The sequence below is a fragment of the Chelonia mydas genome, chromosome 6, assembly GCF_015237465.2.
Source record: "Chelonia mydas isolate rCheMyd1 chromosome 6, rCheMyd1.pri.v2, whole genome shotgun sequence".
NCBI lineage: Eukaryota > Metazoa > Chordata > Testudines > Cheloniidae > Chelonia > Chelonia mydas.
In genome coordinates this window covers 113,546,140-113,569,511 of record NC_051246.2, presented here as the reverse complement: position 1 = coordinate 113,569,511, position 23,372 = coordinate 113,546,140, and the positions used below count along the sequence as shown (strand labels likewise).

Genomic DNA, 23,372 nt, shown 5'->3' with positions numbered 1-23,372 from the left:
GCCCTACACTGCCCCTCCACTCTTCCGACCACCTAACCCCACAACCTTGGGGTCAGCAGATTCTCCTCTCCTCCTCCAGAACCAGGCTCTCTTCTTTCAGAAGAGCTCTAAAATTCACCCTTTTTTCAGTATCCATTACCAAACTCCTAGTCCACATGCTGGTCCTCTCCCACTTTAACTCTGCAAGACATGTACCTGTCATCATCCTGAGAATTCTGCTTGTATATTGTACCTCTTTATCCCCCACATTCATCTGATGCAAGTTTTTGCAGATTAACAGCTCTTCCTTTGTGTGTACATCTAATAGGTTTTGGAAGCTACCAGTACACAAATAAAAATGAGACTAGTCATGTGGACTGTACAGTAGGCACAGTATACAGAACTCATTTCTTATAGACAACCAGCTAGCAGACAGCAACAGTCTGTAACTACCTGCCTAGCCAGATTCAAATTAATGACTTACATGCAAAGTGCTTCATAATATTCCATCATCCATGTCTGGTGCCATCCAAGCTTCTTAGGGTATGTCTACATTGCAAAACAGAAACAAAACAAAAAAAACCACACACCCCACCCCGCCACACGCACACAACTACAGCAGTGAGTCTCAGCGCCCAGGTCAACTGACTAAGGCTTACTCTACAGGGACAAAAATAGCAGTGTAGGCATTCCCACTCCTGCTGGAGGCCTGGCTGAAACCTGACAAGGGTGGTTGATCTCAGAGCCCAGACTCCAGCTCAAGCAGGAACATCTACACTGCTATTTTTAACCCTGTAGCATGAGCCTGAGTCAACTGACCCAGGCTCACATTCACTGCCATGGGTCATTTTTTGCAATGTAGACATACTTTTAGTATAAATTTTTGCTGTGATCAGCAAAGTTTCATGAACAAAACAAACCAAAAACCAACCAGACTGATGATGCATCATATGACAATAAGCCCAAAAGGGCTTACCCTCTGCTCATCCCTAGGGCCCTACCATTTCAGGGCAGTGTGTCACTGACTGTGAAATAAGCCCTTCCCCATGAAATCTGATCTCCCACTTGTTGCTGGGAGCGCCCCAGTCAGGGGGCTCCTGGCTGCAAGTCCTGGCTAGATTGGGGAGGGAGAGGACTTGTCCTTCCCATGCACAGCCACTGTCGCTGTCAGAGGGAGATCAGACCCACCTCGGAGTACCTGCCTCACCCCACTGCAGGAAGCTCCAGCCCCGGAGGTTCCTGCAGCTAGAGGAGACTTGTGGAGGTGGGTCAGATATCCCCCTGCTCTTAGGAGCGCCCCAGCCAGGGAGCTCTAAGCCATGAGTCCTTGCTGGGCTAGGGAGGGACAGGACCAGTGTTCCCTCTAGTTTTTTCCACCCATGTGCGGAATTAATTTTGTTATGTGCACCAATATGACACATCACCTCCATATTGGTGCACATAACAAAAATTCATGTGGTGGGGGTGGGCCCGACTGGTTGGGAGTGTGGGAAGGGGCTCAGGGCTGGGGCAGAGGGTTAGGTGCAGGGATGTGAAGACTCTGGCTGGGGGGGGGTGCAGACTCAGGGGTGGGACTGGGGACGAGGGGTTTGGGGTGCAGAAGGGTGTTCTGGGACAATGGTGGGGAGAGAGGACTCCCCCCAGATCTCTCCCCCCACAGCAGCAACTGGGCTGTGGGCGAGAGGTGCCTCTCTCCACCACGGCAGCTCCAGGGCTGGGGCTGCAGGATAGGCGCCCCTTCCCCAGCAGGTCGGGTCCGGGCCGCCCCCGGTCGTGCCTGAGGCTGGGCCGCAGCAGAGTTGGGGCCAGTGGAGGGCTGCCGCGGCAGGTTGGGAGCCAGTCTGGGTTAAAGCCACGGGAGGAGCACCCGTCCCCTGGCCGGTTCCCGGGTGGGTTCCCTGAGCACAGTGTGCGGCACTAAATGGGCTGATGCATGGCTGCGCAGCTTACAGAGAACTCAGGACAGGACTTGTCCTTTCCTTGTATAGCAGCTCTTGGTGGAGATCAGACCCACCACCGACTGTCTGCTTGCCTCCCCGCTCCTCCAGAAAGCTCCAGCCCTAGAGGTTCCTGCAGCTGGAGGAGATTTGTGGAGGCAGTTGGATATACTCCTGCTCCTGGGAGCACCCCAGCCAGGGAGCTCTTAGCTGTAAGTCCCTGCTGGGCTCGGGGGAGAGATAACTTGTCCTTCCCTTGCATGGCAACTCAGAGGGGGGAGGCAGGCAGGCATTTCTGGGTACCTTTTGGGTTGGGACCCCCACGGTTACAACACTGTGAAATTTCAGATGTAAACAGCAGAAAACGTGAAATTGACTAATTTTAAAACTCTCCGGCTGTGAAATTGATTAAAATGGACGGTGAATTTGGTAGGGCCCTACTCATACCATGTACTCACTTGCTGATTCTGGAAACATTTTAGAGCACATAAGCCGGCAGGAATGCTGTAGAGGCAACATACAAGACCTCACGAAGAGCGGGGATGGGGAGATTAAATAAAAATTTTAAAACCTAACCAGATTTAACAAGTGCAGTTTCCATTCTCATTTCTCACCTCTGGTTGTTGGAAAGTCGACAAACCATCATCTCAGATTTTTCTGATGTTCCCCGAGCAACACAGAATGTAGCACCTTAGTAGAAAAAATTTCCCAAAAATTTATTCAGTTATTCAAATGCTAAATTTGTAATTTAAGAAAGAAGCAAAATTAGTGTATCAAGAACTTTTATAAACTTTTGCACTTCATGCACCTATCCTAATGGCTTGAACACCTTAAGCTACATTATGCTCTCCATTTTACCCTATTTAAAAAGTCTAATCCTGAAAAACACATCAAAAGAGTTCACTGTCACCATCAACAGCAAAATGGTGCAGTTGTAACTAAACATCCTGTGATCAGTTAATATTTCTTCTCCAATGTGTTACTCCTGGAGTAATTCTGTGCTACTGCGCGCGCACATAATAAGCTGCGAATAGTTTGTGTGTGTGCAGAAAAAAGCTTCTGCTGAAATGCTGATGCAGTTCCACCTTTTGCCTACCAGAGGGCACTGTGGCACAGGAACACAGCAGCAGCTCCCAGCCAGCAAGGGAAGAAAATGAGCCCGTCTTCTTTGCATTGCTTGCCCTGCCCGGCCCAGGAAACGGGGGCAATGGGGAAACAGATACCATGGGGTTGCTGGGGAGGTCAAATAGGGGCTCATAAGGGCTAGTGGGGGAGGACAGACTGGGGCAGGGACTGAATGGGAGTTGAGGCACGGGGCCAAGGGAGGTGCAGGGCCACATGGTGATGGGGAGGGAAATGCAAGGCAACATAGGGACAGCGGGTGGCTGAATGGGGGTACAGAGACATTGGGAGAGGGGGGTGCAGGGCCACATGGGGATGCAGGAAGACCTGGGGACAGGGGCAGATGTGCCTGACTGAATGAGAGAGGCTAGGTGTCAGCCAAGGTCTACATGGGGGATGCTCTTTAACAATCCCTCCCAACCCCCCCGCCCCCCCAACAAACAAACAAAAACAAAACCCTGTTGTATATACTTTTCCCACTCATACCCAACAACCCTCCAAGTTCACACCCAGGCTCCTTCCCAGCAGTTTACTTCCCTCTCCCTCAGCTCCTCCATTACCCCTGACTCCCACAAGCATTTGCACTGCTTCTGAGGGGTGCAGGAAATAAGGTTCTGTACTGTAGTTTATATGAATTACTCAGAGTTGTGTATTAATATGCCTAGTAAGGAATCTATTTGTCAAAAGATTTCCTGAATCTTTATTGTCTGTAACAATACAGACATACTGGCCGACAGATATTTTGAAATAAATGACCAAAAATAATTGAAACTGGTGTGATATTGTGTTTAGACAAAATATACAGAATTTTGCAGATTAAAATACTGTGTGCAGAATTTTTAATTTTTTGGCCCAGAATTCCCCTAGGAGTAATGTGTGTAGATTGTTGTATTGTTTACTGGATTTAAGGCACACCCTCAACCTCACAGCAAGAGGCAAAGGACAGTATCAAATGATTGTTGGACAGTTTCCTGCAGCTACACTGGACCATTTTTTGTAATCAAATATTGCAGTTAGTAAAAATATTATAGAAACTTTTTAAAGAAGTGTACAGAATATACAGAGAGAAAGATTTTATTGGCAGGTGGCCGTTCAATTCAAGACTGTCCATGCTCAGATTTTCTTAGTTACACCGGTGTAAGTCAGGACTCCATCAAAGTCAATGAAGTTATACTGCTGTACATGAGAAAAATAAAATAATCCTCTTACAAATAGTTTGTTTAAAAGCCGTATGTGCCTCACCCCCAGAGCACATTATAGAATAACCAGTGTATTATGTTATACGTAATCCATGTGTAGATGTGTTCGGAGAGCATGTTTCCCTCCCCATGAGGAGCACTAATTTTGGTTCAGTCTTTCACAAACCAAAGAGATCAAAGTGTTAAAATTAAAATGTAAGTGTTCTATAGAAATTGGTACATTCCTTCCTAATCTCACATGGAACATGCATTCTAATTAGAGGTGTGCTTTTGCCTAACTACTGAAAATACTTATTAAAGTCACATTCAGCATCCCTTGAAAGGCATGTTCCCAATTATAAATAGTCACAGAATATTTTTAAAATTTAAGACATCAGATTCTTCATTTTTAAAAACAGTGCAATCAGGGCTCCAGGTATATTTCATACTACTCTTTAAATCTATTCACAGTTGACAGTTCAGTGACAATCAGAGCCACCTACACAGTCTAGGGAGGAAGAAGAGATCAGAGGCTGAAATGAAGTTTGAAGCATGTATTCTATCTCATTAGAAGAATTCAAAATTGTTCCTTTTACTGTTAAGAGTGTATTTGATCCACATTGTGATTTAATAAAGTGCAATGTTACAAAAGAGCTATTATCATGACCTCATACATTCATCAGCTAATAAGAGGCAGAGTTCCTTTGACTGTAGGAGCAGAACTTTTAAAATATATAAAAATAAAAATCTCATCTCCAAAGAACAGATCTGGCTGGATAACAAAATAATGGGCAAACAAAAAAAATGACAGTGGGAAAGTATTTCAAAGGAGATTTCTAGAGACTGCAACATAGCGCCTTACTTGACAACACAAGGGAATTAGATCTGCTATTTAACTCATTATTTGACGCTCACTAGAATAACTATGTACAAGATCCAAACAACAGTTGTGCATGCAGTACTTACCATTCATAAGCACTTTAAGCTGCTTGTCATAAAATTCCGTTTCTTTCTGAGAGATGAGAGCACATTCGGCACACTGACGCACAGGATCTACAAAGCACATACGAGACAGAGGCACTTTTTTACTGCAGCACTTGTCACAAAAGCACTTCCCACATCTCCGGCAGTGGTGCTAGGCAAAAATAAAATAAAATAAAATAAAAATACTAATATTACAAAAGATGCAATTAATACAGAGCTGATAATGTTACCACATCAAGAATACTAGTACTCCTAAAACATTGGCACGCTCGCCTAGTTTCTCTTGTGCAAGTAATACCAAGATACAGAGGGGAAAAAAAATACTAGATATGGCTAATTAAGTGTCACATGATTCTAGAGATAGTAAGAAGTGCTAAAATGACATCTCTGGAGACTGGAACGCTAAAGACGGTCTAGCATGAGCAATAGCAGTGCAAGCTTTTCCAGATACCAGAGCCCTGTGCTTCAGGTCTGACCAGAGTGAAAAAGGATGAAAAGGAGTCTCCATGGACCATTAAATCCTTGTCCTCACTGTCAAAAAGACTGCAAAATATAATGGTGGTTTGCATGTCCTCTTCACTTTCCACTGGGTTCCATCTTTAGCCCATGCCTCTCTCTCCAAATATTTAACTCCATGTCTAAACAGTGACAGAACCAATTCCAGGTTTCGGAGACAGGATTAAAAATAAAAATCATTAAATCAGAAATAACAGTTAGTAGAACAAGAAAAATCCTACAAGCGTCCAGTGAAGTTGGGATAATGGCAAATCATTTGCCAGTATGATAAAGCCTATGTCACAGCAATTCTAAGTTCTCAGCAAGTCGGCAGTGGCGGCTATCCCTCAATACAAGGATGTTACCTGCCAGGAGGAAGAAACTTAAGATAGCTGACAAGTCCAATCTGTGCTCTACAGGTTTTTCCATATACATGACAGGGGGTTGCTTGGAGAGAGCACAACTGCTGGCCGGGATGATGTACATTTTCCTTCTGCCTGTGCTGTTTCTCAGCCTCGTGAGCAAAGCAATTCTCTTTAAAACTGTTGAGGCTTGATGTATGATGCGATGCCATTGCAGTCTATTGCCAGCCAGCTCTTCCCAATTCGTGGGTCAACAGCTCCCTTCTTAAAATATACTTTCCAGTGAGTCCTTGTAGCGTTTTTTGGCCCTGTGGGTCCTCTTACCATGACTAAATTCAGAAAAGAGGATTTGCTTTGGAACACAAGTATTGGCCATCTACACACAATGACCAGCCCAGCGAAGCTGATGTTTCATAATCTTCGCCTCAACACTGGTGATGTTAGTTGCAGAGAGAATGCTGGCACTGGTGCAACAGTCTTCCCATCTGATAGAGAGAGAGAGAGAATCTTCCTAAGGCAGCACTGCAGGTGCCACTCGAGATGGCTTTGGTATGTCACCTAGGTCTCGCACCCATAAGGGGAAGTGAGGATGACCACTGCATTGTAGATCAGGATCTTAGGTTCCATTCGCAGCTCTCTCTCTCTCAATAAAGACATGACAGAGCAACTTTCCAAAGGATGTGTTGGCACAATAAGTCCTATGTTCAATCTCCACATCAAGATTGGCTGTCTGGGAGAGATAGCTGCCAAGGTAAGGGAAATGCTCAACATTTTTCAGGCTTTCACCACAGATGACAATTTGTGGGAGAAGGGGGGCAACTTATCCTGGGACAGGCTGATGGAGCATCTTAGTCTTCCCAATGTTGCGGGAAAGTCCCAGGCTATGATAGCACCATAGAAAAAAAATCTAGGATGGATTGCAAGTCAGCCTTGGTGTGCATGGGGATAGCACAGTCAACATACTGAAGGTCTGTAATAACAGTTCTAATGAATAACAGTTGTTTTAGAATGAAGATGCCACAGGTTGAAGAGCTGGCCATCCATGTGATTCTTCAAGAATTGGGCTTGAGTAAGGCAGTCACAAATAAGAATCAAGATCACAGCAACGTAGATAGGAAAAAAGGGTTGGGGCAATAACGCAGCCCTGCTTGAAATCAGTCTAGGCAGTGAATGGGTCCATCTCTAACCCATTAAAGATGACAGTGCCGGTCAACTCATCATGAAGTAACCTGAGAATGTGAATGAATTTCAATGGACAGCCAAACCTAGACCTTCCATAACAGTTCACAAAGGAGGGAATCCAAGGCTTAAGTTAGGTCACTAAATGCCATGAACAGTGGCTGGTGTTGTTCTATACACTTCTCTTGGATTTTTTGTGCAACAAAATATGAGTCAACAGTGTGCCCTTGTTGCCAAGAAGGCCAATGGCATTTTGGGATGTATACGTAGGGGCATTGCCAGCAGATCGAGGGACGTGATCGTTCCCCTCTATTTGACATTGGTGAGGCCTTATCTGGAGTAGTGTGTCCAGTTTTGGGCCCCACACTACAAGAAGGATGTGGAAAAATTGGAAAGAGTCAAGCGGAGGGCAACAAAAATGATTAGGGGACTGGAACACATGACTTATGAGGAGAGGCTGAGGGAACTGGGGAAGTTTAGTCTACGGAAGAGAAGAATGAGGGGGGATTTGATAGCTGCTTTCAACTACCTGAAAGGGGGTTCCACAGAGGATGGCTCTAGACTGTTCTCAGTGGTAGCAGATGACAGAACAGGGAGTAATGGTCTCAAGTTGCAGTGGGGGAGATTTAGGTTGGATATTAGGAAAAACTTTTTCACTAGGAGGGTGGTGAAACACTGGAATGCGTTACCTAGGGAGGTGGTGGAATCTCCTTCCTTAGAAGTTTTTAAGGTCAGGCTTGACAAAGCCCTGGCTGGGATGATTTAATTGGGGATCGGTCCTGCTTTGAGCAGGGGGTTGGACTAGATGACCTCTTGAGGTCCCTTCCAACCCTGATATTCTATGATTCTATGTCAGTGGTGCCCCGACATAGAATGACAATTTTACCACCTTGGGATTCCGGAAGGATGTCTTTGGTAAGAGGCAGGAGATTGTTCAAAAGGATGCGAGCAAGGATCTTCCCCGCAATGGAGAAGAGAGCAATGCCTCAATAATTCCCTTACATTGCCAATATTGTGACCATTTTTAAGAAAGGGGACAAGTCACTCTTTAGGTTGGGTAGAATTTCCTCATGAACTTCAGAATCGTGCCAGTTGCGAGACTCTTCACAATGCCTCATTGAGAGGTTCTCTGACCTGACAACGTCAATGACATCCAAATACATCGGGAGGAGTTCAAGACCATTATTCACAAGGCATATGCTGAATTCACAAGGCATATACTCCACTCAACGTATTGGATATGATGAAAACAAGGAAATCCTAGCACTTATTCATCAGAAGAGAAGCACATTTTGCACTTGGTAAAATGAACCCTCTAACCAGCAAAAAGAGACACTTATCAGCTTAAAGTTGTAGTTCAAAGGGGGCTGCATGACATCAAGAATCAGTGGTGGCAAGCAAAGGCCATGGAGATCCAGAGCTTCACTGATCCACATGACATGAGAAGCTTTTTTCAACCAACAAAAGCCACTTACAGGCCACGTTCAAAGGACACAACCCCTCTGCAATCTCAGGACAGCTCCTCCCTTCTTAAGGACAATGTAGCCCTCAAGCAATGCTGGAAGGAGCATTTTGGGACGCTACTGAACTACTAATCTGAAGTCTCAGCTGCCACCACCCTGTCCATTCCTCAGCATTCAGTAATAGAACCTCTTGCTGACCCCCCCATCTCCTGAGGAAGTTTGGCATGCCATCACTCAGACTTGAAACAACAAGGTGCCAGGCCCAGATGGCATCCCCATGGAGGTCCTCAAAGCTGGTGGAATAGCACTTGTGCAAAAGCTTCAATTTCTCAGCTTGTAGTGGGACCCCAAATCATTATTTCCACTGGAAATGATGACAGGCACAATAGTTATTCCTGGTTTGAGATCACAGAGAAAATTAAGTAAAACTCTCCGTGGGAGATGGAGCATATCAAACAACCAACTTATGGATCAAAGTAAGTTTCAACCACTGATGTGAACAAACAATAGCTTGAGTTTCTGAATATTTCTTTAATTAGGGAGCAAAACTTATGTGCGGAGAACCACCAATCAACCTCTCCAATATGCCCATTCTCCTCATTGATCAGCCACATTTACTTACCATAGTTACCAGTCTAATACTAAGTCCTGAAGATTCCCAGTATCCCATATTTAATTAGATTTATTTTCCATTTCGTTACACTGTATCTGTTGGGTTTTATATTCCAAACAAATTGCAAAACAAGAGTTTCAACCCAAGATGCATCTTACATCCATCTTTCTTCCTTTCCATCAGTGTATGCTAGCAAAATGTCTGTGTAATTAGGTAGTTATGCAAGGAATGTTATTCATAGCTAGAATGATTGTCCTGCTGACTTTTGCACAAACTAGCAATCTAAAACAATTCCGCCTCCCCTCCTTCAGCAAAATGCTCCATCTCCTCTGACAGTAGTTCCCAGTAAGACAGCATCTTCTCCATGCTGCTTGCTAGTAAAAGTTCATGCAACAGAAGACAACATAAAAGTTAATTAAAATACTTCTATACGGATGGACTGAATTACATGCCCAATGCAGCCCACCTCATTAATTTCAATGAATTACTGTTCATAATTCAACAAAAGAACTAATTTTACTTATAGCAATTGCATCTTTTGCCAACATCTTCACCCATTATTTGTTTTGCACATTTTGTCCAATTACTTTATAAACAGGCTCTCCCTAGAATCCAAGCCCTGAAAATAAGTTTTCCTAATATTAGACTCTTTCACTCACATAACTAATTTTTTATGCAATTTGAGTGTACTGAAATGAACATTTGTTGTTTACTTGCCAGCATTACTGACAACAGCATATTTTGAGAAGTGTTACTTACATGTTGCCTCAAAACTAGCAAAGTATTTTAGTCCTAAAAACAGGCATTTATTTTAAATTTCACAGCAGAATAATAGATTAAAAAGAATGAAGACATATTCCTGGGGGGGAACAAAAGCTATTTTTAAGGCATGTCAAATTTTGGGTGTAAAGTACTTGACAGCATCCTTTTGAAACACAGGTTTCAACACATTTCAAAACAAGAGTTCACAAAAAAAGTTCCACAATGTAATGTATTTAGGCTATTATGTTTTGTTGCTCTCTCTTACCTTTCTGGTTATGAAATCAAACTTAGTTTCACACTGCATACATCTTGGACACTAGAAAACAGTAAAGAGTACAAGATTTATCTACATCTTTATCCAGATACAATGCACAAGACTAAACATATTAGAGTAATTTCTAGGAAGTTAAATAGCTAATGAATTTCCATACAGTATTTAAGTAATGCTTGTTTCTCGCTTATCTTAATCTTCTGAACACGTGTGTGGTAGGCAAGTACTATCCACATTTTACAGAGAAGAAAGAGCAAAAAAATTGATTTTCCCTAGGCACAAAGTAAACCAGTAACAGTCAGGATTACAACTCAGGGGTTCCAATCTCATGCATAGTCCATTAGGCTATGTGGCCACTTCTGTGTTCCAAATTTGTATAGCGTACATAGAATACAATACAGGTTATCCATTTATTATACTGTTACATATTTTTAACTCACAAGTGTTGTTAGTTTATGCACTTCAACAACATTATCAGTAGTTAAAATATCTGAAAAATAGCATATTTATCTTGGAAGTTCTCTTCTCTTCTCCCTGCTGCAACCATGAAGGCTAAATCGATATCAGCAAAATTTCACTTGATAGTTTAGAACTTTTTCCTAGAAAGAGCTTGGTGAAAGAAAAAAAATTATATATAAAGTCACTAATTTCTTTTTCCCTTCTCATTAAACATTTGATAAGAGTCACCTGCTCTGGACTTTGTTGTCTAAATTGGTAACAGTGCTTGAGAGAAACTTTATTCAATAAGTATTAGATGTGGTTATTATCATGGCATTTTCTATGCAGATACTAACAAAACCCACCCACCCACTAACATGCTGATCTACAGCACTATTTTACATCACTGGCATCTTCTGCAAGACCCTCATTTCTACATTGTTTCAATCCAACACATAATACCAGATAATTTTTCAGTTACAAAGCCTTGGATAGTATCAGGTTTATCTGCTAGGCTATTAATGCAATGTTGTGTTTGAACATCTGGGACGGGTTGTAGTATGTTCAGGTTCTACATTAGCTTTTGGAATTATAAAGACTATAAGCTCTTTAGACCAGAGCCCATCATCATCTTATGTTTGTGCCATGCCTAGCACAATGGGGGCCTAATCCCTGACTGAGACCCCTAGATGTCAGTGCAATACATATAAAAGTATCTAAAATTGAGAGCACAAGGCAATGGGTTGGGAGGTGAAGGGGCAAATGGTGGAGAGGGGCAAGAGAATACCGCAGTTAGGAGTGCTGTCTTTCAGATGATATATTAAGCCAAGATCTCTCTTGCCTTCAGTGATCATTCAGGTGAAATATCTCATGGACCATTTTAAAAATTGTGCGATAAGACACTGTGCCTCAGTCAATATCCCCTTTCAACAGGCTCCAAAACAGAGTATCAGAATTTAAAATACAGCAGGTTGTAGAGTGATCAGACAGCAAGTATGAAAAATAGGGACAGGGGGTGGGGGGGTAAATAGAAGCCTATATAAGAAAAAGACCCAAAAATTGGGACTGTCCTTATAAAATCAGGACATCTGGTCACCCTAGCAGGTTGTAATGTTCAAGGTTGAGAATGAGCTAACTGCTGAGCATACAAGAGCTGCTATTTGCCTATTGTTACCATGCTCCCAGTATTTAACTCCTTACTTTTTAAAGTTCTTTAACGTAACTAGAACTTTCATGGTCCATTTCAGAAAGTTCTAGATATTTCAGCAGGTTCCAGATCAGTATCAAAGTTCAATAGCAAATACTACCTAAGAAATGCCACATCAGCTAATTTACAAACCTCAAATTCCTAAGCCACCTACTTTTAACTACAGCTTGATGCGTTAAATCACTTATGAAATTTGGCAAATTCAAGTACCTGCACTTAATCTGCAACTAGCCAGTTCCAATTAAAGAGATTGCTCAACTGTTCAAATTAAAAAATGGTACAAGAACCAATAAGTTTCTAAAAGCTTCCTAAAAACCAGAATGATCAGAACTGTTCTCAAATGATGAAAGTTCTTTCAAAAGATGTACTGAACATCAAACCCCTGTCATAATGGCTTCAGAAATGCACATTTTACCTTCACTGAATTATTAGTTTAATGCATTAAACCCTTTAATTTGATTTGTACTGTTTAAAATGGAGCAATATATCACACACTTTAACGAGCAATTTCAAGAACAAATTATAGTTACTTCCCTGATATTTTCCCCTCAGTGCAGAGCTTTTAAAAGCAGAAATATAAAACAATGGAAAATACCACAAGAGCAGGAGGTTATTACAGAAATCACATTTAGCAAGTATGGCTTAGTGAATAGGGCACTGGAGTGAGACTCAGGAGACCTGGCTTCAATTTCCAGCTCTTAAACTGGCTTGCTGGTTGAAAATGGGCAAGTCACTTGCCTTCCCCATGCTTCAGTTTCCTTACCTGTAAAATGGGGACAATGATACTAACCTTCTTTAAACCACTTTTGAGGTCAATGGATGAAAAATGTTATATAAAAGAGTTAGGTATTATTGTATTATGCTAACTGCACAGCTTGGATGAAAAGTGCACCTTACTCTCCAATAAGGAGTAACTGTACATTCTTTATTTCACAGTCACGACCTCCATTTAAGAAAAGAAAAGAAAAAACGCCCCCTTGCCATCATTAGCATGCCTGATATTAGAGAACAGCCCCAGTGTTAAACATCAAGAGATGTCAAGAGTAACAAGAAGGGTTTCTTCAGGTATGTTGGCAACAAGAAGAAAGCCAAGGAAAGTGTGGGCCCCTTACTGAATGAGGGAGGCAACCTAGTGACAGAGGATGTGGAAAAAGCTAATGTACTCAATGCTTTTTTTGCCTCTGTTTTCACTAACAAGGTCAGCTCCCAGACTGCTGCGCTGGGCATCACAAAATGGGGAAGAGATGGCCAGCCCTCTGTGGAGATAGAGGTGGTTAGGGACTATTTAGAAAAGCTGGACGTGCACAAGTCCATGGGGCCGGACAAGTTGCATCCGAGAGTGCTGAAGGAATTGGCGGCTGTGATTGCAGAGCCCTTGGCCATTATCTTTGAAAACTCGTGGCGAACGGGGGAAGTCCCGGATGACTGGAAAAAGGCTAATGTAGTGCCAATCTTTAAAAAAGGGAAGAAGGAGGATCCTGGGAACTACAGGCCAGTCAGCCTCACCTCAGTCCCTGGAAAAATCATGGAGCAGGTCCTCAAAGAATCAATCCTGAAGCACTTACATGAGAGGAAAGTGATCAGGAACAGTCAGCATGGATTCACCAAGGGAAGGTCATGCCTGACTAATCTAATCGCCTTTTATGATGAGATTACTGGTTCTGTGGATGAAGGGAAAGCAGTGGATGTACTGTTTCTTGACTTTAGCAAAGCTTTTGACACGGTCTCCCACAGTATTCTTGTCAGCAAGTTAAGGAAGTATGGGCTGGATGAATGCACTATAAGGTGGGTAGAAAGCTGGCTAGATTGTCGGGCTCAACGGGTAGTGATCAATGGCTCCATGTCTAGTTGGCAGCCGGTGTCAAGTGGAGTGCCCCAGGGGTCGGTCCTGGGGCCGGTTTTGTTCAATATCTTCATAAATGATCTGGAGGATGGTGTGGATTGCACTCTCAGCAAATTTGCGGATGATACTAAACTGGGAGGAGTGGTAGATACGCTGGAGGGGAGGGATAGGATACAGAAGGACCTAGACAAATTGGAGGTTTGGGCCAAAAGAAATCTGATGAGGTTCAATAAGGATAAGTGCAGGGTCCTACACTTAGGATGGAAGAATCCAATGCACCGCTACAGACTAGGGACCGAATGGCTAGGTAGCAGTTCTGCGGAAAAGGACCTAGGGGTGACAGTGGACGAGAAGCTGGATATGAGTCAGCAGTGTGCCCTTGTTGCCAAGAAGGCCAATGGCATTTTGGGATGTATAAGTAGGGGCATAGCGAGCAGATCGAGGGACGTGATCGTTCCCCTCTATTCGACACTGGTGAGGCCTCATCTGGAGTACTGTGTCCAGTTTTGGGCCCCACACTACAAGAAGGATGTGGATAAATTGGAGAGAGTCCAGCGAAGGGCAACAAAAATGATTAGGGGTCTAGAGCACATGACTTATGAGGAGAGGCTGAGGGAGCTGGGATTGTTTAGTCTGCAGAAGAGAAGAATGAGGGGGGATTTGATAGCTGCTTTCAACTACCTGAAAGGGGGTTCCAAAGAGGATGGCTCTAGACTGTTCTCAATGGTAGCAGATGACAGAACGAGGAGTAATGGTCTCAAGTTGCAATGGGGGAGGTTTAGATTGGATATTAGGAAAAACTTTTTCACTAAGAGGGTGGTGAAACACTGGAATGCGTTACCTAGGGAGGTCGTAGAATCTCCTTCCTTAGAGGTTTTTAAGGTCAGGCTTGACAAAGCCCTGGCTGGGATGATTTAACTGGGAATTGGTCCTGCTTCGAGCAGGGGGTTGGACTAGATGACCTTCTGGGGTCCCTTCCAACCCTGATATTCTATGATTCTATGATCACAGAACGAGGTTTTCCTAACTGAATATTTTACTTTCGCATTAAGTATCATGGACATGAATGCAACAACATGTTATAAACAAATTCACTTTTTCATCTTCACAACAGTAATGGCCACAGTATATTAAATACAGAAGAATTACGTTCAAATACTGTAATGCTTTGATCCTGGCTCAAAAAAAACCAAACAAACCAGGAGAGTCAATTTACAGATGGAATGTGTCAGGCCATGTCTACACTAGGAGCACTGTACTGATGTAGGTATACAATACCTACTCTTCTACTGGTATAGCCTTACACAAAACAAGTTATTCCAGCAAAATTACTTATTTGCTGGTATAATGACATTGACATTGGGGCTTTTGCTGGCACACCGATGTTGGTTAAGCATCTGATTTTTTCACACTCCTAGCTAACGTAGCTGTGCAAGTAAAAATTTTTAAGTATAGACCAGGCCTCAGACACTTCATTCAAGAACAAGAATTTTCATACAAAATATACCAAAATCAGCATCTAGTGCTGGAAGTTAAACAATTGGATTAGTAGGCCTATCTAAAGTGGTCACTCTTTTAATACTGGTATTAGCACATAGCCAGTCATAAAGCAATGGTAACAAAAGACACTATAAAATACTGATTACACTTATCTCTATTGCAACAGGCTACTATTATGTGTGTTATCTTTGCTAGCATCTACGTGCAAGATGTGTCAAGCTAAGTAATATTTATCACCAACAGAAGAAGAAGAAAGTGGATGCATTTTTCTGACAGCGTTTGACCCTATATTGACATCCTAGCATGGCTGGGTATTTTACCAAACCAGAGAGTTCCCCACTGACTACTTATTCTAGACAGGTATTTGTACTCATCCATATTAAATAAATACATTCATAACCATTTTCTTTTTCAGTCTTAGTAAGCAAAAGTTTATTTCAAGGATAAGAGGCCTCAATCTTAGAAATCAGTTTTATTTTTTAAATGCATTTAAGAATAAAAAGTATTTTCATTAAGCGCATCAGGCTTCTTAGTTCACAGCATTTTAATCTCAACAGGAACCTCAGTTACTTTTGTGGTAGAATCCCTAGAATATAATGACCCTGGAAAATAACTCTCCCTATCCTTTTTATAGTCAGTGTTTAAAACCAGAAGGGACCACCACCAAATCATCTGCTCTGATCTCCTGTATATCACAGGCCACCAATACACCCGCATACTAAAGCCAACAACCAAAATTAGACCAAAGTACAATAGCCCACAGGAGACTAAACTATTATGTGCCACAGGCAGAGAACAGGAGGGTCTGAGGTGCACGAATGCCTGAGGCCTCTGCAATAGCAGAGAAATGATTAAGTGGGATGCAGCCATATAATCCTGACAAGTGACCCACACCTCATGCTGCAGAGGAACATTAAATTCTCCAATGTCACTGCCAATCTACGATCCTGTGGGGCTTGTCTATACTGGCACTTTACAGCGCTGCAACTTTCTCACTCAGGGGTGTGAAAAAAAACAAAAACAACAACCTTGAGTGCACCAAGTTTCAGTGCTGTAAAGCGCCAGTGTAAACAGTGCGCCAGTGCTGGCAGCCACGCTCCCAGGGCTGGTAGCTACGCCTCTTGTGGAGGTGGGTTTTTTTTTTCAGAACACTGGGAAAGCTCTCTCCCAGTGCCCTACCGTGACTACCCAAGCCACCTCAAAGGTAAGTGAAATACTGTGCACTGTTTACAACAGAAAAGAAATACACTCTACGCACAGCCAGATAAATGAGATAAATCTGTTGGCTTGTCAGTTTTTAAAAGATGGGCTAAGCCAGGTTTTCAGCACATTACTCTGGACATAAACATAGCAGAACGAGCTGTGAACTCTAACAAAATCAAACAGCAGCAAAAAGGGACTTTAACTTCACTTGCCTTCCCCCACCCTACCCCACAACTGTTTAGGAAGCAGATTTGCTCATATTTTTTAAGTCAACCCAACAGAACCCTCTCCTTAGCCATTTCTCCAGCAAGACAGCTGTCTGCACTTACATGAGGTTTTACCTATAATTACTTCGCCTCAGCTAAAAGGGCATTTCCTGCTAGCAAATATGGGAACCATGTACTGACAAGATGGGACAAGAGACATAGCCAGCCTCAAGATAGGAGTGATAAGATAAAATAAAAAGGGGAGAATAAAACCCCAGCGCCCCAATAGCCTTCCATCCCAGGCCACTGAGGCTGCTTTGCTGTGCCCTATACAAGAGGGAGAGAGAAAAGCCAGAGCACAGGCACATAAGTGAAGTGGGTTTTTGAGGGTAGGGTGGAGGGGCAGGCTCCTTTGCCCATGGGACTGTAAGCGCTCCAGGGAAGGGTCTCTGCAGAGCCCAACACAAGGGGAAATACTGAGCTCCACCGTAATGAAGGGAGCGGCCCGAACGCCCCGGGGTGGGTCAGGGCCTTGGGATCCCCACAGGCACCTTAGAAAAGATTTCATCACAGGTGCAGCTGGATAGCTGAAGTCAGAGTCCAAGCAGCTCAATGCAAGGAGTGACGCAGGTGAAAGGGGCTCACCCAGGGGGGTCAGGGGCTGTTGGAACCAGGAGTGAAGGGGAAGACAGACCCACAGGCGAGGGCCGGTGGTGAAGGGGTGTCGAGAATGGGGCGGTGGAGGGGGGCAAAGGCGGGGTGGGAAGGAACGTCAGAGCAGAAAGGGGGGTGGCGGGAGACGTCCCGCTGGCGGTGGGGGAGAAGGGTCAGAGCGGACGGGCGGGGTCCCGTTGGCGGAGAGTCAAAGCGGACGCGGGGGGGGTCCCGTTGGCGGAGAGGAGGAGGGCCAGAGCGGACGCGGGGGGGGTCCCTTTGGCGGAGAGGAGGAGGGCCAGAGCGGACGCGGGGGGGGTCCCGTTGGCGGAGAGGAGGAGGGCCAGAGCGGACGCGGGGGGGGTCCCGTTGGCGGAGAGGAGGAGGGCCAGAGCGGACGCGGGGGGGGGTCCCGTTGGCGGAGAGGAGGAGGGCCAGAGCGGACGCGGGGGGGGTCCCGTTGGCGGAGAGGAGGAGGGCCAGAGCGGACGCGGGGGGGGTCCCGTTGGCGGAGAGGAGGAGGGCCAGAGCGGACGCGGGGGGGGTCCCGTTGGCGGAGAGGAGGAGGGCCAGAGCGGACGCGGGGGGGGTCCCGTTGGCGGAGAGGAGGAGGGCCAGAGCGGACGCGGGGGGGGTCCCGTTGGCGGAGAGGAGGAGGGCCAGAGCGGACGCGGGGGGGGTCCCGTTGGCGGAGAGGAGGAGGGCCAGAGCGGACGCGGGGGGGGTCCCGTTGGCGGAGAGGAGGAGGGCCAGAGCGGACGCGGGGGGGGTCCCGTTGGCGGAGAGGAGGAGGGCCAGAGCGGACGCGGGGGGGGTCCCGTTGGCGGAGAGGAGGAGGGCCAGAGCGGACGCGGGGGGGGTCCCGTTGGCGGAGAGGAGGAGGGCCAGAGCGGACGCGGGGGGGGTCCCGTTGGCGGAGAGGAGGAGGGCCAGAGCGGACGCGGGGGGGGTCCCGTTGGCGGAGAGGAGGAGGGTCAGAGCGGACGGGGGGGGGGTCCCGTTGGCGGAGAGGAGGAGGGTCAGAGCGGACGGGGGGGGGGTCCCGTTGGCGGAGAGGAGGAGGGTCAGAGCGGACGGGGGGGGGGGGTCCCGTTGGCGGAGAGGAGGAGGGCCAGAGCGGACGCGGGGGGGGTCCCGTTGGCGGAGAGGAGGAGGGCCAGAGCGGACGGGGGGTCGCGCTGGCGGGCCGGGAGAAGGGTCCGCTCTCCTCCACTTACGTCCTTATCGGGCACCCAAGGCGGCTCGTCCAGGCCGAAAGGGCTGCGGGCGGCGTGGTGTTCGGGTACCATGCGGAGACCGCTGGACGAGCGAACCAGCTTCTTTCCATCGCAGGCCTCCCCGCCCGACATCTTCCCCACAGCGCCACCGCTACCAGCCCAAGCAACGACCAGCAGCGCGCCACCCAATCTCCCGTTACTTCCCTGAAACTGACGCCTCTCTGTGCCAATGAAACTCTCCGACTAGTGACCCGCCCACTACTATGTTCACCCAATGGAATGTGGCCTCCACAAACTCTCAGCCAATCCCCTATCGCAATGTAGAACCGCAGTTAAGGCGCATGCGCAGCTCGAAAAACCAGGCGGTAACCCGGAAAAAGGCGGAGAGCCCGTCTCACTCGCCCTCTCGTGTCTGTGCCCGGATACATCCTGTAACCAATGAGCGAATCGGAGTGTGCGCAGGGTGGAACCAAGGGTTGGTACATCGGCAAGGCCACGACTCCGAACGCTCTCCCTGGGATTGGCCAGCCTCAGACCCACTCTGATTGGTGTGCGCCTGGCGCGGGTTCAGACAAACTGTCCTCGGGTTAGCGGCCATCTATAACTTCTAGGGCGCTAATTCCCGTTAGCCTTCTTGGGCGTGGTGCCCTCTGATTGGTTGGCAAACTGCGCGGGCTCAGGCCCAGAGCGTTGGCCGCGGCCGTGCGAAGACCCAGGCAAGTCACTCCCTGACTGGCTAGCCCTAGCGCCCTTGCTGTGGACTCGGCTTTAGGTGCGCGGCGTGTGGTCCGGGAGCGCGAGTCGCGAGGCTTTCCGCTGGGGGGAGAGATGGAGGGTGGAGTACTAAGGAAGCGTCTGGAAAACAATGGGCGGGGCTTCACTTTGGAGGCGGGGCCGGGTGGGGGCGGGGGGCAGGAAAATTTTCCCTTTCTCGCGCCGCGTCAGAAGTGACGGTGGCGGAGCGGGCAGCGCCGCTCTCCTACCTGCCCTGTGGGGCGAGCCGGGACCTCCTCAAACGACACCGGCAGGGGTGTGGCGGGCCTAGGGCCTCACCCAGGGCTTTGTAATTCCACGGGGGGGCATCTCGCCCTGCTGGGAGGGAGGCACTGCTTCCCCCGAGTTGGGGTGTCAGTGGGTGCCCCTGGCTGCTCTGGTTTGTGCTGCGACGTGGGGGTCCGTGCTGGTGGCTGAACGGGGGCAAGTTCCATGGGTAGATCAGGCTCGATGTCGCCCCTTCTTGCTCCACAGATGACAGCTGCACTGCTGGGCCCTGTGTGGCACTGTCACCTATGAAGTGGGCTTTTCTCAGAGGTGTCCGAGTAGCAGCCGTGTTAGTCTGTATCCGCAAAAAGAGCAGGAGTACTTGTGGCACCTTAGAGACTAACACATTCATTAGAGCATAAGCTTTCGTGTGTCTCGTTCATGGGGACAGCCCCACCCCACAGTTGCCAACCTTCATATGGTGAATAAGCACCTGACTTTCACAATAAACCGAAAATGGAGCTAATCCCATTTCAAAACAAGTCAATCCCTACGAATGCCATCCCTGTATGTGACTAGATTGTCCCGGTGTGCAGTCTGGGACTCTGGTGGGCCCGCTGTGCACCCCGACTCTCTTCCTCCCTTCCCCCTGCTTGCCAGGAGCCAATCAAAAAAAAAGAAGCAACTAGTTGCAAGCCAGAACTAGCCAACAAGCAACTCACAAGCCAATTAAGGCAAAAACAAGCGCAATTTCTGCATTTTTTTTCTCACAGGTTTGCCATGTCTGTCCCACCCCGGAGTCTCAGGGGACAGCTGCAGCAGGGTTGTTTGGCATAGGATAGGGTTTCTTAATCTCTTAAATTTTTCAACCTCTTATTTGAAGTCCAAGATTTTCACACGCCCCTTACTTTTAGAATAAATGGAACAGTAAGAGAGTAGTGCTGATAACAATTACCCTGTATAACTTATTTGTGTGGATGTTTTGAGGTTGACAGAAAATACTTGTCCTTGAAGGGTAAGGATAGGCAGGGAACGGGGGGAAGTGTGGAGTTTTTTGTATCTATTTGTTTTGCTTTGTATTGCAATAACATTTTCAATGCCTTGCATTTCATCAGTTGTCTTTCATGACATCCCCTTCAAGCAGGGTCAGACCCACCAAATGCAAAACAGTGGTTCAGAAGATTGATCAGGGTTCCAAGGAGGAGAGGAAAGGAAAGGAAATCCATTTATTTCTCTTTCTTCCACACACAGTTCTCTACTGCTGACCAAAACAACCTCCTGTGTGCCCACATCCTTCCTTGGCAGTATTCAGGTTTTTCACTTTGAAGACCTGGTCTTTCTAGCTCAGTGGTTTAAGTATCCAGTTTAATATCTGAACTCCCCAGGACCATAAATTCAAATACCTTCTGAGCTGGTTCTCCTCTTCATCCTTCTCTGATGGTGCATTCCATACCATGTAGTTTAGTGCATGTGAATTAGATTTTAAAAGCCAAGATCCTTTCTACTCCATGTGAATATTAAAGATCCTAAAGCACTTTCAGTAAGCAGACATGTTTGTCCTCATGTCGTGCTCAAAATTTCCTTTCCCTTCACACTTGTATGATGCGGTGGCTACCTACACAGCACCATTGAAATGCAAAGTTTGTAAAGTGCTTTGGGATCCTTTCGGTCTAAGGGCACTGTGCCCATCTTTAATTATATTAAGTTTAGCCCTCATAAGTTTCTTTTAAATAGGTCTTAATTTTTAATGAAATTATGTTTAAATCACTGCCTTTTTTATATATTAATCCTGCTCTCAGGACCCATTTCCATATATTATGTATATGTACCCAAATAATTGGACCCTTGTTTTTAAAAAGCAGATTAACTGGGGAACTAAGTCTTGTAAATATATTTGATACTTGTCTGCCATTACATTGCACAATCCATTATATAAAGAGTAACAAGCCTTATAATGCTACTTTGTTATATAGTTATAGCACATGACTCGGCTTTTCTTTTTTAGATCAAAGCTTCAAAAACAATTGGATTGCATTATGCTGTAGTATTTAGTCACCCCATGTTTTAATAAATCAAAACAGTTCTGAGTAACAGAAATATTAACAGTCATGGATTATTTTATATTACATTTGTATGATTTTATTTCTCTTTGAAAATGAAAAGCTAGGGAGGTGTACAGCTGTAACTCATCTACAGGCAATTGAAATAATTATCAACTGTTCCCTTCATCAGTGTTACTGTAATCTGTCTCCAGTAGGGTGTAGACAGAGAGCCATCTGAGGAGAATTTCCATCATGTGAATGGCTAATTACATTCTGGGCTATAGATTAAAGACAAATATATTGTTAGGAATTAATAGTATTTGAATGTCCATTTTTCCACAGAGTTGGTCAAATGAAATAAATACTTATGTTCTGTATTTCATGTACGTTTGATAAGATTTCAATTTACAGGAAATCACCAGGCTCTGTATTCAGTACAGTACTGTATCAAGACATGGATTGGGACCAGTTTGACATGAACCCCAAAGTGATAGCTGCTGTTAAAAAAGGTAATTTAATCCACCTGTATGTACATTCCTGATTTGCTATTACCATAGTATCTATCTGTACATAATCATATCCATACTGGAAATGTAATATAAATACTTGGTGAGACAGTGTGTATTTGCAAGTGATACCCTCTTCTCCCAATGATCCAATGGTGATCTTCCAAACAGTTTATAACCTGTTTTTGATAAATTCCAAATGCATGCTGCCTTCCATGTCGAAAGCTTGTCAAGAGTAGCGTCCTGGCTTCCAAGCAGTCAGGAAGAGGTTGGAATACTGGAGTTTGTTCTATTAGGAAAGAAATGAACGGACACAGGCTATCCTTTTCTAGTCTAGTCAATTTTATTTGCAATGTGCATTTAATTTCTGTTGCCTTCTTCAAGAAGAAGTTAAAAATCAAAAGCAGCCACAGAGTTTACATACAAGTAACTCCACTTTGGTGCACCAGAAGAACATTATAGTGAAATTGCTTCTCTGTCAGTGCCTTCTCTCAAGCACCACTCCCATCTGATGTTAAAGAAGATAATGCTTTAAAGCCTTCCAAAAAACATTAAAGTCCCTTTCCATTCAAAATCACTGATGATCATGATAATATAAACAAAACTTGTAACTTTTTTTTAACCAATACTCTCAGTAAATTAACCATAAGTGGAAGTCCTTTTCTTTTGTAAGGTTATAGTCAATCCAAAAGCACTTATGAGAATTTCTCTAATTTCAGCTAATATAAAATCAATAAAAGAGATTTTGAATCTTTCTGGAGCAGACTTGCAAAGGCTGACAAAACTGTCCAGTATGGATGTACAGTGCTTACTGAAAACAGTCTCTGGTACACTGAGGAAAAGCTGTGTGCTTACAGGTAATACTGTCAATACAGATAATTTACATAATTAAAAACCATTCTAGACTTCTGAGCTATAATTAAAGGTTTACATTTATTGCTTAAAGATCTATTGTTGAAGTAGAGCATAAACCATTTTTTTATAGCAGGTAATAGTATTGATAAATTATTGATAAACTGTTTCTCAAAGTTAAGTCAATTGTTCAGGAAATAAAAAGCTGTAAATTCCTGTTACTCTTTAATAGATGCTTTTATATTCTGAAAGGGCCTGATCCTGTGAAGTGCTGAATGTAAATAGAAGTGGATTCTACTCAGTCTTCTAGGGTCAAATAATTCCCCTACATGGAAATCTTGGCTGGGGGACAGGACACTGCAAGATTCCCTTCTTAAA

General features: G+C 45.1%; 2 protein-coding genes across 13 annotated transcripts in view; one reads left to right on the top strand and one right to left on the bottom strand.

Moving 5' to 3' along the window:
- The window catches only part of ZFYVE21 (zinc finger FYVE-type containing 21), a 30,946-nt gene extending 12,100 nt beyond the window's left edge, over positions 1-18,846 (bottom strand). The window contains exons 1-5 of one of the 3 annotated variants that reach the window (XM_037901039.1): positions 18,614-18,752; positions 10,786-10,954; positions 10,340-10,390; positions 5,183-5,351; positions 2,531-2,606 (exon numbers count right to left, since the gene is read on the bottom strand). In XM_037901039.1, the coding sequence (XP_037756967.1) occupies positions 2,531-2,606; positions 5,183-5,351; positions 10,340-10,378 (284 nt within the window). In that variant the 5' untranslated portion in view covers positions 10,379-10,390; positions 10,786-10,954; positions 18,614-18,752. Of the gene's footprint in view, positions 1-2,530; positions 2,607-5,182; positions 5,352-10,339; positions 10,391-10,785; positions 10,955-18,613 lie in introns of all 3 variants that reach the window. The other 2 variants (XM_007062921.4, XM_007062922.4) reach the window with 2 other exon arrangements.
- Positions 18,847-18,954: 108 nt separating this feature from the next.
- XRCC3 (X-ray repair cross complementing 3) overlaps positions 18,955-23,372 on the top strand; it is a 35,219-nt gene continuing 30,801 nt past the window's right edge. Inside the window, exons 1-3 of one of the 10 annotated variants that reach the window (XM_043548009.1) lie at positions 18,955-19,088; positions 22,048-22,145; positions 22,907-22,999. In XM_043548009.1, the coding sequence (XP_043403944.1) occupies positions 18,955-19,088; positions 22,048-22,145; positions 22,907-22,999 (325 nt within the window). Of the gene's footprint in view, positions 19,386-19,529; positions 19,644-22,033; positions 22,146-22,861; positions 23,000-23,372 lie in introns of those variants that run through there. The other 9 variants (XM_037901036.2, XM_037901034.2, XM_043548014.1 and 6 more) reach the window with 9 other exon arrangements.